At 43.8% G+C, this 15,334-nt stretch overlaps 1 protein-coding gene across 6 annotated transcripts in view; it reads left to right on the forward strand.

The window, feature by feature from the left end:
- scyl2 (SCY1 like pseudokinase 2) overlaps positions 1-15,334 on the forward strand; it is an 81,688-nt gene that overhangs the window by 45,153 nt on the left and 21,201 nt on the right. For all 6 annotated transcript variants that reach the window (XM_068050122.1, XM_068050121.1, XM_068050123.1 and 3 more), the window contains 4 exons: positions 1,571-1,687; positions 2,298-2,423; positions 14,070-14,246; positions 14,897-15,019. In XM_068050122.1, the coding sequence (XP_067906223.1) occupies positions 1,571-1,687; positions 2,298-2,423; positions 14,070-14,246; positions 14,897-15,019 (543 nt within the window). The remainder of the gene's footprint in view (positions 1-1,570; positions 1,688-2,297; positions 2,424-14,069; positions 14,247-14,896; positions 15,020-15,334) is intronic.

Consider the following 15,334-nt stretch of genomic DNA (forward strand, 5'->3'; position numbering starts at 1 on the left):
AGGAGAGAGGAGGTAGATGGGCAGGTATTACACCCTCTTGATTGGATGGGAAGGTGCCGTGGGAAGGGGACAATGTGTCGGGGGTGATGGAGGAGTAGACCAGGGTGTCAGAGAGGGAACGGTCCCTTCGGAATGCTGACAGGGGAGTTGCGGAGAAGATGTGTTTGGTGGTGGCATCACGCTGGAGGTGATGGAAATGGTGGAGAATGATCCTTTGGATGTGGCAGCTGGTGGGGTGGAAAGTAAGGCCAAGGGGGACCCTCTCGTAGTTCTGGGAGGGAGGGAAAGTGGTGAGGGGAGAATTGCAGGAAATGGGTCGGACACAGTCGAGGGCCCTGTCAACCATAGTGCAGGGGAATCCTCAGTTGAGGAAAAAGGATCAGGTAACATCCTGCTAACTGACCATTCGTTCAGCTGCCTCCCACCACCACCCCCCGCCCCCCCCCCATTCCTTTAGCCCACCAAGCCAAACCCTCCCTCCCCAGGTTCACCCCACCGTAGGCCTAAATGCTTCTCTGAGCTCACATTATCTATAAGACCCACCTCTGACTGCCTTGACAGCAATCCACTAAATTGCTGACCATGCAACCTCCCTTTGTGGCTTCCTTTCTAACTGATACTACAAATGGTTTGTTGTGGTAGTGACCCTAACCACCCACCCCCTTTCAAAACAGCTGTCATCTGTCCCTTCCTCAAAAAATCCACTCTTGATGCCTCTGTCCTTGCAAGCTACTGCTCCGTCTCCAACTTTCACTTTACCCTTGAATGTAATGTCACCTTCCCAATCCACACCCATCTTTCCCAAAACTTCAATGCTTGAATCTCTCCCCTGCCACATCACTGTTCCAGCCCTAATTAAGACAAATGATGTCCTCTGTAAATGTACTTTGGTGCACTATCCATCCCTATCCTCCTCGATCTTTCTTCAGCCTCTGACATCAACCTTCACCAAAGCTTCTGCTGTGTTGTCCGACTGAGTGGAATTGTCCTTGTTTGGTTTAATTTTTACCTGCCCAATCAAAGTCAGAGCATCTAAAGCAATGACTGTTCCTTGTGCTGTTTTCTCTGGAGTGCCCCAAGGATGTATCCTTGGCCCCTACTGTTTCATAGAAGCAGGAGGAGGCTTTTCAGCCCCTGGATGCTGTTCCGCCATTCAGTTAGATATGATATGCAGCTCAATCCATTTACTCGCCTTTGCTCCGTATCCTTTTATATTCTTACCCAACAGAAAACGATTGACCTCAGTCCTGAAATTTTCAGTTGACTCCCAGTCATTTGGCGGAGCATGTTCCGGATTTCTGCTTCCCTTTGCATGAACATATGCTTTGTGATTTCAGTCCAAATGGCCTAACTGTGATTTTTAAAATAATGGAATCCTATCCCTGAACCCATCCCCTTCCTCTCCTGTTTTTAAATCCTTCATCAAAACCTACTTTTGAACCAAACTTATGATCACTCTCCTAATATCTCCTCCTTTGACCTTGTGCCCATTTTCTGCCAATGTGTGAAGTCCTTAGGGATGTTGCTTGGTTTGATGTTTAAATTATAGATGCCTTTTCTCTTTTTGCAGCTCACCCGTTTAGGCCCCAACATATTGCATAAGGTTCCTGAAGAGGTTCGGGAGCACATGAAATTGTTGCTAAATGTAACTCCCACTGTCAGACCAGATGCTGATCAGCTGACTAAGGTAAGCAAAGAAGCAGGCAGTAGACACACGGGTATGAAATCACATTTCTTTTACTTTATCATTCTTCTGTATATTAACATCAGTTGACTATTTCTCTCCAGCACCCAAGTCAGAATATTCTCAGCTGTGGATGTACTTCAGAAATGTAGTCACTGTTGTAATGCAGGAAACACAGCAGGCAATTTGCGCACAGCAAGCTCCCACATACAACAATGAGATAAATGACCAGATAGTCTGGTTTAGTGATATTTGGTTAAGGTATAAATGTTGGTCAGGGCACTGGGGAGAACTCCCCTGGTCTTCATCAAAATAGTGCCGTGGCTTATTTTACATCCACCTGACACCTCTGTGCAGCGCTCCGCTCAGTACTGCTTGTCTGATAATGTGGCGCTCCCTCAGCACTGCCCCTCTGATAGGGTGGCGCTCCCTCAGCACTGCCCCTCCGACAGGGTGGGGTTCCCTCAGCTCTGCCGCTCCGACAGGGTGGTGCTCCCTCAGCACTGCCCCTCCGACAGGGCAGCATTGCCTCAGCACAGCCCCACTGTTTAATCAGCTTTGCAACTCATACATAATTTCTTTCTTTCTGATGAATTCTCTGTGTTCTTTCCAGATCCCTTTTTTTGATGATGTAGGTGCCATGACCCTGCAGTACTTTGATTCACTATTCCAACGAGACAACCTCCAGAAGTCACAGTTTTACAAAGGTCTGCCAAAAATCTTGGCGAAGCTTCCTAAGGTATGGTTGGTTCGACTGTAGCTGTCAATTTTTTTTTATTCATTTATTCTTTCATGGGATGTGGGCATCACTGGCAAGGCTACCATTTATAGTCCATCCTTAATTGCCCTTGAGAAGGTGGTGGTGAGTCGCCTTCTTGAACTGCTGCAGTCCATCTGGTGTAGATACACCCACAGTGTTGTTAGGAAGGGAGTTCCAGGATTTTGATCCAGTGACAGTGAAGGAACGACGATATAATTCCAAGTCGGGATGGTGTGTGGCTTGGAGGGGAACTTGAAAATGGTGATGTTCCCATGTGTCTTCTGCCCTTGTCCTTCTCGGTGGTAGAGGAGGTGGGTTTGGAAGGTGCTGTCGAAGGAGGCTTGGTGAGTTGCTGCAGTGTATCTTATGATTTACACGGCTGCCACTGTGCGTCAGTGGTGGAGGGAGTGAATATTGAAGGTGGTGGATGGGGTGCAGTTCAATCGGGCTGCTTTGCCCTGGATGGTGTCGAGCTTCTTGAGTGTTGTTGGAGCTGCACTCATCCAGGCAAGTGGAGAGTATTTCATCACACTCTGGACTCGTGCCTTGTTGATGGTGGACAGGTTTTGGAGAAGTCAGGAGTCGGGTCACTCGCCTCAGAATTCCCAGCCTCTGTTTTGCTGCTGTACACACAGTATTTTTGTGGCTGGTCCAGTTCAGTTTCTGGTCAGTGGTGACCCCTAGGTTATTGATGGTGGGGGATTCAGCGATGGTAGTGCCATTGAATGTCAAAGAGAGATGGTTAGATTCTTTCTTGTTTGAAACGGTCATTGCCTTGCACTTTTGTGATGCGAATGCTACTGAAAACGTCAGTGAATCGTGCGTTTAAAATGGAGTGCTGCAGATCATGACGGGCATGATTCTGCACTGAAAGAAGCCCTGCTGTTCATATCCGATCTGATGATGCCAAAAGTTAATTTTTTTTCTTTAAAGCTACAAATGCTGGGAGTCTGAAATAAGAGCAGAATATGCAGATTTCTGAGGGGAAAACAAGACAGAACTGAAAGATAAGAAATCCATTTGTAGGTTGAATGAGGAAAAACAAAGTGAATTCAGGTGGAAAAAGACACAACCCGAACACCCGTCACTGAGGAGAAATTAATGGGTTGAATAACTAAACTGCTTCACAAACTCAAATCTTTGAAGCTGGCCAGGTAGGTGGTTGAAGCTATTAAGGGAAAAAAGGATACAGGATGTTGGTTTTGTAAATAGAGGCATAGAGTACAAAAGCAAGGAAGTTATGATGAACCTTTATAAATCACTGGTTTAGCTTCAGCTGGAGTATTGTTTCCAGTTCTGGACATTGCACTTTAGGAAGGATATTGAGGCCTCAGAGAAGGTGCAGAGGAGATTGATAAGAATAATACCAGAGATGAGGGACTTCAGATGAGAGTCAAGAGAAACTGGGATTGTTCTCCTTAGAGCAGAAAAGAATGAGGGGAGAGTATGAAAAGAGACTGGCAGCTAACATAAAAGGGAATCCCAAAGTCGTCTTTAGGCATCTAAATGGTAAAAGATGGAGTAGGGCCGATTAGGGACCAAAAGGGGGATTTACGCATAGAGGTAGGGGGAATAGCTAAGGTATTAAATGAATGCTTTGCATCTGTCTTTACCAAGGAAGAAGGTGCTACCCAGGCCACCATGAAAGAGCAGATAATTAATACACTGGAAGGATTTAAAATTGATGATGGGGAGATATTAGATAGGCTGTCTATACTGAAAGTTGGTAAAGCACCAGGACTGAATGAGATGCATCCAAGGATACTGAGGGAAATGAGGGTAGAAATTGCAGAGGCACTGGCCATAATTTTCCAGTTTTCCTTAGACTCAAGTGGTGCCAGAGGATTCGAGAATTGCACATGTTACACACTTGTACAAAAAAGGATGTAATAATAAGCCCAACAACAGCAGGCCAGTCAGTTTAACTTTGGTGGTGGGGAAACGTCTAGAAACAATAATTCAAGATAAAATTAATACTCACGTGGACAAATGTGGGTTAACTAAAGAAAGCCAGTACGGATTTGTTAAGGGAAAATCGTATTAACTGACTTGCTGGAGTTTTTCGAAGAGGTTACAGAGTTGATGAGGGCAATGCTGTTGATGTGGTGTACATAGATTCCAAAAGGTATTTGATACAGTGCCACACAACAGACTTGTGAGCAAAGTTATAGCTCATGGAATAAAAGGGACGATAGTACCATGGATACGAAAATGGCTGATTGACAGGAAACAAAGCGTAGTGGTTGATGGATGTTTTTCGGGCTGGAGGAAGATTTGTGGTGGAATTCCCCTGGGATCAGTGTTGGGACCCTTTCTCTTCCTGATATAAATGATCTAGACCACGGTGTACAGGGCACAATTTCTAAATTTGCAGATGATATGAAATTTGGAAGCATTGTGAACTGTGAGGAGGATAGTACAGAAGTGCAGAACTTCAAAAGAACACAGACAAAGTTGGTGAAATGGGCAGACAGGTGTCAGATGAAGTTCAATGCAGAGAAATGTTGAAGTGATTCATTTTGGTAGGAAGAACATGGAGAAACAATATAAAATAAAGGGTACAATTCTAAAGGGGGTGCAGGAGCAGAGGGACCTGGGTGTATATGTGCATAAGTCATTGAAGGTGGCAGGACAAGTTGAGAGCACGGTTAATAAAGCATACAGTATCCTGGGCTTTATTAATAGGGGCATAGGTTACAGAAGCAAGGAGGTTATGTTGAAGAGATGTTGTATAAGACACTAGTTCGGCCTCAGTTGCAGTATTATGTCCAGTTCTGGGAGCTGCCCTTTAGGAAAGATGTGAAGGCATTGGAGAGAGTGCAGAAAAGATTCACATGAATGGTTCCAGGGATGAGGAGCTTCAGTTATAAAGATCGACTGGAGAAGTTGGGACTGTTTTCCTTGGAGAGGAGAAGGCTGAGAGGAGATTTGATAAAGGTATTCAAAAATAGAGGAGTCTGGACAGAGTAGATAGAAACTGTTGCTACTCGTGAAAGGATCGAGAACGAGAGGGAACAGATTGGCAACGAGAGGGAACATAATCGGCAAAAGGAGCAAAAGCAACATGAGGAAAATCCTTTCCACGCAGCGAGTGGTCAAGGTCTGGAATGCGCTGCCTGAGATTGTGGTGGAGACAGGTTCAATCAAGGCATTCAAATGGGAATTGGACTGTTAACTGAAAAGAAAGAATGTACAGAGTTACGGGGAGAAGGCAAGGGAATGGCATTAGGTGAATTGCTCATTCGGAGAGCCGGTGCAGACACGATGGTCCAAATGGACGTCCTCTGTGCTGTAACATTTCTGTGATTCTAAGATTTAATAGAGGTGTTCAAAATTTTGACAGCGTTTTTGATTAGGTTAAGAAAAGCTGTTTTCAGTAGCAGCAGAGTTAGTAACCAGAGACAGTGGCACAGTGGTTAGCACCGCAGCCTCACAGCTCCAGTGACCTGGGTTCAATTCTGGGTACTGCCTGTGTGGAGTTTGCAAGTTCTCCCTGTGTCTGCGTGGGTTTCCTCCGGGTGCTCCAGTTTCCTCCCACATGCCAAAGACTTGCAGGTTGATAGGTTAATTGGCCATTATAAATTGCCCCTAGTATAGGTAGGTGGTAGGAAAATATAGGGACAGGTGGGGATGTGGTAGAAATATGGAATTAGTGTAAGATTAGTATAAATGGGTGGTGATGGTCGGCACAGACTCGGTGGGCTGAAGGGCCTGTTTCAGTGCTGTATCCCTAAAACTAAAAACAGGACACATTTAAGGTCATTTGCAATTTATGATGATCTTGAATACGCTGCCTGAAAGGTTGGGGGAAGCAGGTGCCGTAATAACTTTCAAAAGGGAATTGGATATACATTTTGAGCGAAGAAATTTGCAGGGCTATGGTGAAAGAGCAGGGGAGTAGGGCTAATTGGATAGCTCTTTCAAACAGTTGGTACAGGCAAGAAGGGCTGCATGATTCTGAGCTTAATAGAGAATGAGATACCAAATCAATGGCATCTCACTGAGGGAATGAAAAGGAATTCAAAGCCCAGAGGAATATGCAAGATGGTGATGAACAAGAAAGACATGAGATCTAAACTGAGTTGTTGGAAGTACATGCTAAGCCTACCAGTCCCAAAAGGTGAGTAAAAAATACAGGCTAAAACCATGGGCTCATGCAACCTTCATCCTACCCACCCCCCCCCCCCCCCCACCAAACCCCTCACCCCACAATTGCAGACAGAAGGGTGATTTTAAGGTTTATAATATTGTACAGCATTCATGCTCCGATCATAAAAAGCTATTGCTACTTAATCTCTTTGAAAGCAAGTTGCCCACTAAAAAAAATCATGTGAATTTTTACCTGCCTGTCATGCTAGCTGCAGTTATGTGGATTATAATTTAAGTACTTGAGGTAAACTATAACCCTTTAAAATGTGGAATCATAGAATAAATACAGCACAGAGGAAGCCATTCGGCCTGCCAAGTCCATGCTGCCTCTCTGCAAGAGCAATTTAGCTAGTCCCTTCCACTAGTCCTGTCCCCATAGTCCTGCAAATGTTTTCCCTTCAGTTGCTTATTCGATTCCCTTTTGAAAGCCATGATTGAATCTGTCTCCGTCACACCCTTGGACAGTGCATTCCAGATCCTAACCACTCGTTGCATTAAAATTTTTTCCTGAAGTCGCCTTTGATTCTTTTACCAACCACCTGAAATCTGTGTGCTCTGGTTCTCAAACCGCCAATGGGAGCAGTTTCTGTCTATCTACTCTGTCTAGACCCCTCATAATTTTGAACACCTCTATCGAATCTCCTCTTAATCTTTTGTCGAAGGAGAACAGCCCCAGCTTCTCCAAACTGACCACATAACTGAAGTTTCTCATCCCTGGAAATATTGTCATAAATCTTTTCTGCATCCTCTCTAATGCCTTCACATGCTTCCTAAAGTACGATGCCCAGAACTGAACACAATACTCCAGTTGAGGCCAAACCAGTGTTTTTATAAAGGTTTATCATAACTTCCTTGCTTTTGTACTCTATGCCTCTACTTAGGAAGTCCAGGATCCCGTATGCTTTATTAGCCACTTTCTCAACCTTCCCTGCCTCTTTCATGATTTTGCACATATACCCCCATATCTCTCTGTTCCTGCACCCCCTTTAGAATTGTACCCTTTAGTTTGTATTGCCTTTCATCGTTCTTTTGACCAAAATGTATCACTTTGCACTTCTCTGCGTTAAATGTCATCTGCAGCAGGTCCACCCATTCTACCAGCTTGTCTTTGTCTTCTTTAAGTCTGCCACTATCCTCCTCAAAGTTCACTATGCTTCCAAGTTTGAAAATGTTGAAATTGTGCCCTGCACACTCAAGTCTAGCTCATTAATATTGATTAAGAAAAGCAGTGGTCCTATTACTGACCCCTGCGGAACCCCACTATAAACCTTCCTCCGGTCCGAAAAACAACCATTCACCACTATTCTCTGTTTCCTGTCGCTCAGTCAACTTTGTATCCAAACTGCCACTTTCCCTTTTATTCCATGGGCTTCAGCTTTGCTGACAAGCCTGTTATGTGGCACTTTATCAGATGCTTTTTGGAAGCATTTGTTTTGAAATACTCCTGAAGTAACCTTATTTTTAAAAAAAAGCTTTCCACAAGTTTAATGTTTAAAAAAGAATGAGTTTTAAAGTTTAGGACTTTGTCCTCGCATCCTTAGAAAATAAATGCGGAAGTGGAGCAATGGGGATCTGGGGGCACAGATAGACAAATCACTAAAAGTAGTAACACAGATTCATAAGGCTGTAAAAAAGCAAACCAAGCATGGGGGTTCTTTCCTGGAGGGGTAGAATTGAAAAGCAGAGAAGTTATGTTAAACTTGTATAGAACCTTGGTTAGACCATACTTGAAGTGCTCTGTGCAGTTCTGGTTGCTACATTGTAAAAAGAATAAAGTCACTGGAGAAGGTGCAATAAAAGATTTACTATAATCTACCAGAACCGAGAAGTTATACTTTTCAGGAAAGATTCAACAGGGCTCTTTTGTCTAGGAAAGAGAAGGCTGAGAAGAGTTTAACAGGACAATTTGACACATCAAATTGGCAAGGGTCGTATGGAAGATGAATTTGTAGAGTGCCTCAGGGATTGTTACTTAGAGCAATACGTTGCAGAACCTACCAGGGAACAGAAACAAGAAATGCTGGAATCACTCAGCAGGTCTGGCAGCATCTGTGGAAAGAGAAGCAGAGTTAACGTTTCGGGTCAGTGACCCTTCTTCGGAACTGACAAATATTAGAAAAGTCACAGATTATAAACAAGTGAGGTGGGGGTGGGGCAAGAGATAACAAAGGAGAAGGTGCAGATTGGACCAGGCCACATAGCTGACCAAAAGGTCACGGAGAAAAGGCAAACAATATGTTAATGGTGTGTTGAAAGACAAAGCATTAGTACAGATTAGGTGTGAATACACTGAATATTGAACAGCAGCAAGTGCAAACCTGAAGAAAAAAAACCTGAAAAAAACAGTGGGTAAGCAAACTGAACAAACTAAGATGAAATGAAATAAATGCAAAAAAAGATTGTAAAAAATGTAAAAAGGAATGTAAAAAAAAAAGGAAGAAAAAATAACTAAAAATGAAAGTAAAATGGGGGGCTGTCATGCTCTGAAATTATTGAACTCAATGTTCAGTCCGGCAGGCTGTAGTGTGCCTAATCGGTAGATGAGATGCTGTTCCTCGAGCTTGCGTTGATGTTCACTGGAACACTGCAGCAATCCCAGGACAGAGATGTGAGCATGAGAGCAGGGGGGAGTGTTGAAATGGCAAGCAACCGGAAGCTCAGGGTCCTGCTTGCGGACTGAGCGGAGATGTTCCGCAAAGCGGTCACCCAGTCTGCACTTGGTCTCCCCAATGTAGAGGAGACCACACTGTGAGCAGCGAATACAGTATACTACATTGAAAGTAGTACAAGTAAATCGCTGCTTCACCTGAAAGGAGTGTTTGGGGCCTGTCTTTTTGTGGGATATGTCGAGCATTCTTTGTTCCAGTCCTACTCAGGCCCCCTCCCCCAACTCTTTTTCCGGTACATTGATGACTGTATCGGTGCCGTTTCCTGCTCCCGCCCTGAACTAGAAAACTTTATCAACTTTGCTTCCAATTTCCACCCTTCTCTCACCTTTACATGGTCCATCTCTGACACTTCCCTTCCCTTCCTCGACTTCTCTGTCTCCATCTCTGGGGATAGGTTGTCTACCAATATCCGAAGCGAAGCGATCATAACATGGTAGAATTTCAAATTCAGTTTGAGGGCGAGCAACTCAGGCCTCAAACCAGTGTCTTCAACTTAAACAAGGGCAATTACAGAGATATGAAGAAAGAGTTGTCTAAAGCAGGCTGGGAAGATAGACCACAGGGGAAGTCAGTAGATGAGCAGTGGCAGACTTTAAAGCAGATATTTCATATCACTCAGCAAACATTTATTCCAGTCAGAGGGAAGGATTCGAAGAGAATAATAAACCACCCGTGGATAACAAAGGAAGTTAAGGAGAGTATCAAATCAAAAGCAAAGGCGTATATTGCGGCAAAATGAGTGGTAGGCCAGAGGATTTGGAAGTTTTTAGAAACCAGCAGCGGATGACTAAAAAGACTAAAAAAGAGGGAGAAAATTGATTGAGAGTAAATTGGCAAGAAATATAAAAACAAACAGTAAGAGCTTCTGTGGGTACATTAAAAGGAAGAGAGTAACTAAAGTAAGTGTGGGACCCTTAGAGGATAAGAATGGGGAATTAATAACAGGGAACAGGGAAATGGCAGATAATTTAAACCAATATTTTGCATCAGTCTTCACGGTGGAGGACACTATAAACATCCCAACAATAATAGATGAGCAAGGTGTAAATGGGAGGGAGGAACTTGTAACAATCTCTATCACAAGGGAAAAGGTGCTGGACAAACTGATGGGACTAAAGGCAGACAAGTCGCCAGGACCTGATGGCCTGCATCCAAGGGTTTTAAAGGAATTGGCTGCAGAGATAGTGGCTGGAGGCATTGGTCATAATATGCCAAAACTCACTGGATTCCGGTAGGGTACCAGCAGATTGGAAAACTGCTAATGTGACACCCCTATTCAAGAAAGGAGGGAGACAGAAAGCAGGAAGCTATAGACCAGTTAGCTTAACATCATTCATTGGGAAAATGCTTAAGTCCATTATTAAGGAAGAAATAGCAGGACATTTAGAAAAACATACTGCAATCAAACAGAGTCAGCATGGTTTTATGAAAGGGAAATCATGTTTGACAAATTTGTTACAGTTCTTTGAGGATATAACAAGCCGAATGGATAAAGGTGAACTGGTAGATCTTGTGTATTTGGATTTTCAGACGGCATTTGATAAGGTGCCACATAAAAGATTATTGCACAAAATAGGAGCTCAGGGTATTGGGGGTAATGTGTTGGCATGGATTGAGGATTGGCTAACACACAGAAGGCAGAGAGTCGGGATCAATGGGGCTTTTTCAGGTTGGTAAGCCGTAACTAGTGGAGTGCCACAAGGATCGGTCCTAGGGCCTCAGCTATTTACTATCTATATTAATGATTTAGAGGAAGGGACAGAGTGTAGTGTATCCAAATTTGCTGATGATACAAAAATAGGTGGGAAGGCATGTTGTGATGAGGACACAAAGAATCTGCAAAGGGATATAGATAGGTTAAGTGAGTGGGCAAAAATTTGGAAGATGGTGTTCAATGTGGGAAAGTGTGAGGTAATCCACTTTGGTAGGAAAAATAAAAAGGCAGATTATTATTTAAATGGCGAAAGACTGCAAAATAATGCAGCACAGAGGGATCTGGGTGTTATTGTGCATGCAGGTGCAGCAAGTAATTAGGAAGACAAATGGAATTTTGGCCTTTATTGCTAGGGGATTGGAGTTTAAAATAGGGAAGTCCTGTTACAACTGTACAGGGTGTTGGTGAGGCCACACCTGGAGTACTGTGTACAGTTTTGGTCCCTGTATTTAAAGAAGGATATACTAGCATTGGAGGCAGTTCAGAAAAGGTTCACTAGGCTGATTCCTGGGATCAAGGGGTTGTCTTATCAAGAGCGGCTAAACAGGTTCGGCCTTTATTCATTGGAGTTTAGAAGAATGAGAGGTGATCTTATAGAAACATATAAGATTTTAAGGGGGCTCGACAGGATAGATGTTGAGAAGATGTTTCCACTAGTGGGGGAATCTCGAACTAGGGGACATAATTACAGACTGAGGGGGCACACATTTAAAACTGAGATGCAAAGGAATTTCTTCTCTGAGGGTGGTGAATCTCTGGAATTCTCTGCCTCAGAGACTTGTGGAGGCTAGGTGTACTTAAGGAGGAGGTAGATATATTTTTGAAATCTTGGGGAGTCGAGGGTTAGGCAGAGCAGGCCCGAAAGAGAATTTGAGGGCTGGGACAGATCAGCCATGATCTTATTGAATGGTGGGGCAGGCTTGAGGGGCTGAATGGCCTAATCCTGCTCCTATTTCTTATGTTCTTATGTAAGATAGACATAACAATGTGGGGGAGACCAAAGCTAGGGGCCATAAATATAAGATAATCACTGATAAATGCAATAGGAAATTCAGCAGAAACATCTTTACCCAAAGAGTGGCGAGAACATGGAACTCGCTACCACATGGAGTAGTTGAGCACAGATGTATTTAAAGGGAAGCTAGGTAAGTACATGAAGGAGTAAGGATTTAAGAATATATTGATGAGGTTCGATGAAGTAAGATGGGAGGAGACTCATGTGGAGCAAAAACACCAGCTTGGATCATTTGGGCTGAATGGTATGTTTCTGTGCTGTAAATACTGTGCATCAGTGTGGACTCTGTGCTGTATGCTGGTTAGGACCAGAACCCTTCACTTGTACTGTAAGAATTGTAATCCAGCAGCCGGTCGATGACAGTAGACAGTTGGGGTGCAGCCCTTCAGCACTGAAGATGGCATCTCCAAGGAGCAAGTGTGCATCTCCAGTTTGAATTCATAAAAGTAGAAGGGGACTTAAAATAGAAATGAAGATTTAGTTGATGCAGAGAGGGTAGATAGAGAGAAACTATCTGGCAGGAGGGTTGGTAACCGGGGGACACAGATTTAAAATAAGTGGCAAAAAAAACTGAGGGAGATGAAGAGAATTTTTTTACGATCTGGAATGCACTGCCTGAAGAAGCAGATTCGATTGTGACTTTCAAAATGGAATTGAATCTATTTCAAAAGGAAGAGTTTGCAGGGCTGTGGGGAAGGAGTAGAGAGAGCAGGATTAATTAGATTACTCCTTCAAAGAACTGGCACAGGCATAATGGGTGGAATCGCCTCCTTCTTTGTGATATGAGTCTAGGTGTATCAAGACTTTTGACTTGAAAGCCTGAGCAAGGTGGTCCACAAAATCTAGATAACTTTGTTCAATTTCCAGTCATCCTGTTTGAATATTGTGGACCTGGAGATCTGGGAAAGGGCTGTTCTTAATGTGTCATTGGTGGATGAATCCCTAAATCAGAACACCCCGATCTGTCAGCATTTGCAACTGGAACATTATTGGGTGTATGGATTTAAACTTTATATGTTGTCAATGAGATAGTTAATGAGTTTGATGATGAACAGCTTGGACAATGCCCATTTATAGGATTAAGAGAACTGCATTATTAGTGATATCACTGTCTTATTTTTTGGTCAGTAGGCCTTAAAACGTTAAAACTTAAAAACTAATGGGAAATGTGCCTACAGAGATTGTGAGCTAGGTCTTTGCTCCCTGGTCCCGATTCCACCGCTGGCATTAAATGTGGGTTGGGGACCCTGAAATGTTGTGGGATCTCGAGGGAGATTTTGGTGGAAGCGGCCAATTAAGTGGCTGTCTCCAGGAGCCCTGTTTAATTAAAGACAGTGGGTGGGCTCCTGATGCCCTCCAGCACTGAAGATCAGCAGCCCCCCCCCCCCCTGCCGTCAGTGGTGGATGTTGCAGATGTAGGTTGGAGAAAGGGTGCCTCAAGATGGAGACTCTGAAGAATTTTCAAAGTTTAAAAATAAGAAGTGGCCACAGCTGCCAGAATCCTCCACAGGATGGCCTGTGGCTGTGGATATAGCCCTCTGGCAATCACGGTTGGTGGGGGGTGGGGGGGTTAAATTTGAAGGAGGCATTGATGGCCCCCTAGTCTTCCACCAGGGGCTGCCTCCATTTATCGGCCACACTTCGGCCTTGGTGGGGGGGGGCCCGTCTACCAGACGTCTTCTGATCAGTGCTCTCAGTTTCATTGGCCTAATTGCCTACCTGCCCACTTGGCTGCCTGCCGCTGGTGGGCCAGTAGCCTTCACCCTCCCCGCTGCAGCCTCCCTCAAAATAGCCCGGAGGCAGGAGCATGTTGACAGACCAGCACGCCGTCCGGCATTCAGCAAGTGCCGGCATACTTGCCTCTAGGCCTACCTCTGCAACGGCACAAAAATTCAATCTGCTTATAGTGACCAGTTAATTTGATTCTAACTATACTTCGTTAATGAGACTGACCAGCACTTGTATTAGGGGAGCTTTTATCAATCAGTCTCACAGACAGTTATTCAGTGGGTTTCCCTGTATTCTGACGAAGAGTATGGCATCGCATTAATCTTCTTGCTGCTTCTTTTTGGATCTAGCGAGTTGTAATACAGCGAATTCTTCCATACTTGACCTCCGAGTTTGTGAACCCAGACATGGTGCCCTTTGTCCTACCCAACGTCCTTCTCATCGTTGAAGAATGTACCAAAGAGGAGTATGTCAAGTTGATTCTCCCGGACCTTGTTCCAGTTTTCCGGCTCCAAGAACCCATTCAGGTATTGGAAATCAAGACCAAGGGAAGCCATAAAGCATTGCCCAACTTTTTTTTTGTTTTAAGGCGCGTGCGTGGTTTGCCAACACTTGCAAGCTGAAAATGGAGAGTAATTGCAGCCAATTTCCGCATTGCCGGTCATTGTGACTCAGTGATTGGTGGGTGTGCTTGATACCCATTTGGTTGGTGCTGTTGATAAATAGTGGGTTAATGCTGGCTTCACATCTATCCCTCCAAAACCGAATTGTAATGTGACTTTGTTGCTGCATGCTAACTGTGATATTGCTTATAGCAAGGAATTGCTCTGTGTTTGTCTGTTTGGAATTTCTAATGTTAAGGATTGCTTTTATATGGTATGTGCTGTGCTATTTAAAACCTTTGTGATACTCTTGCCTGTGTGTTGTAAATTGCCCACAATCCATTCCAAGTGAGTAAATTATCCTTTTGCTTTCCATGCTTCAGGCTAGCAACATGGTGAGTTTGATGTACATCATTAAATATATCAAGACAAAGCAGGAGGCAGTGTTGGCTGTTGCATTCTTCACAAGATTTGTGCCTATCTTTATTTTTGTGCACTTTACTGGGATGTTTGTAGAAGCAGACAGCAAATCTTTTGAAATTGCTTTATACGTGACATTTTTGTGCTTACTATAGGTTCTACTGATCTTTTTGCAAAAGATGGATTTGCTGTTGACTAAAACTCCACCAGATGATATAAAAAACACGGTCTTACCCATGATTTACAGGGCCCTAGAAGCACCGTCAATTCAGATTCAGGTATGGTCTTAATGACGGGCATGGAGAGATTTGATGCATGCTGTGCAAAGATACATGGTGCAGCAATTGCCACTTTATGATGTGCGTAATTAATAAGTTAAAAAAAATTTGAATCATAAAGAACAGAAGCAGTTCATTCAGCCCATCATGCCAGTGTCAGCTCTTAGAAAGAGCTAACCAATTGGTCTCATTTTCCTGTTCCTTTGCCAGAGCCGTGCAAAATTTTCCTGTTCAAGTGTACGATTCTCTTACGGTAAGTGTACAATAGAACTCGCTGCATAGAAAACATTTTCTGAATCTCCACTTTGCACTATT

Source organism: Heterodontus francisci, chromosome 18 (genome assembly GCF_036365525.1).
Source record: "Heterodontus francisci isolate sHetFra1 chromosome 18, sHetFra1.hap1, whole genome shotgun sequence".
NCBI lineage: Eukaryota > Metazoa > Chordata > Chondrichthyes > Heterodontiformes > Heterodontidae > Heterodontus > Heterodontus francisci.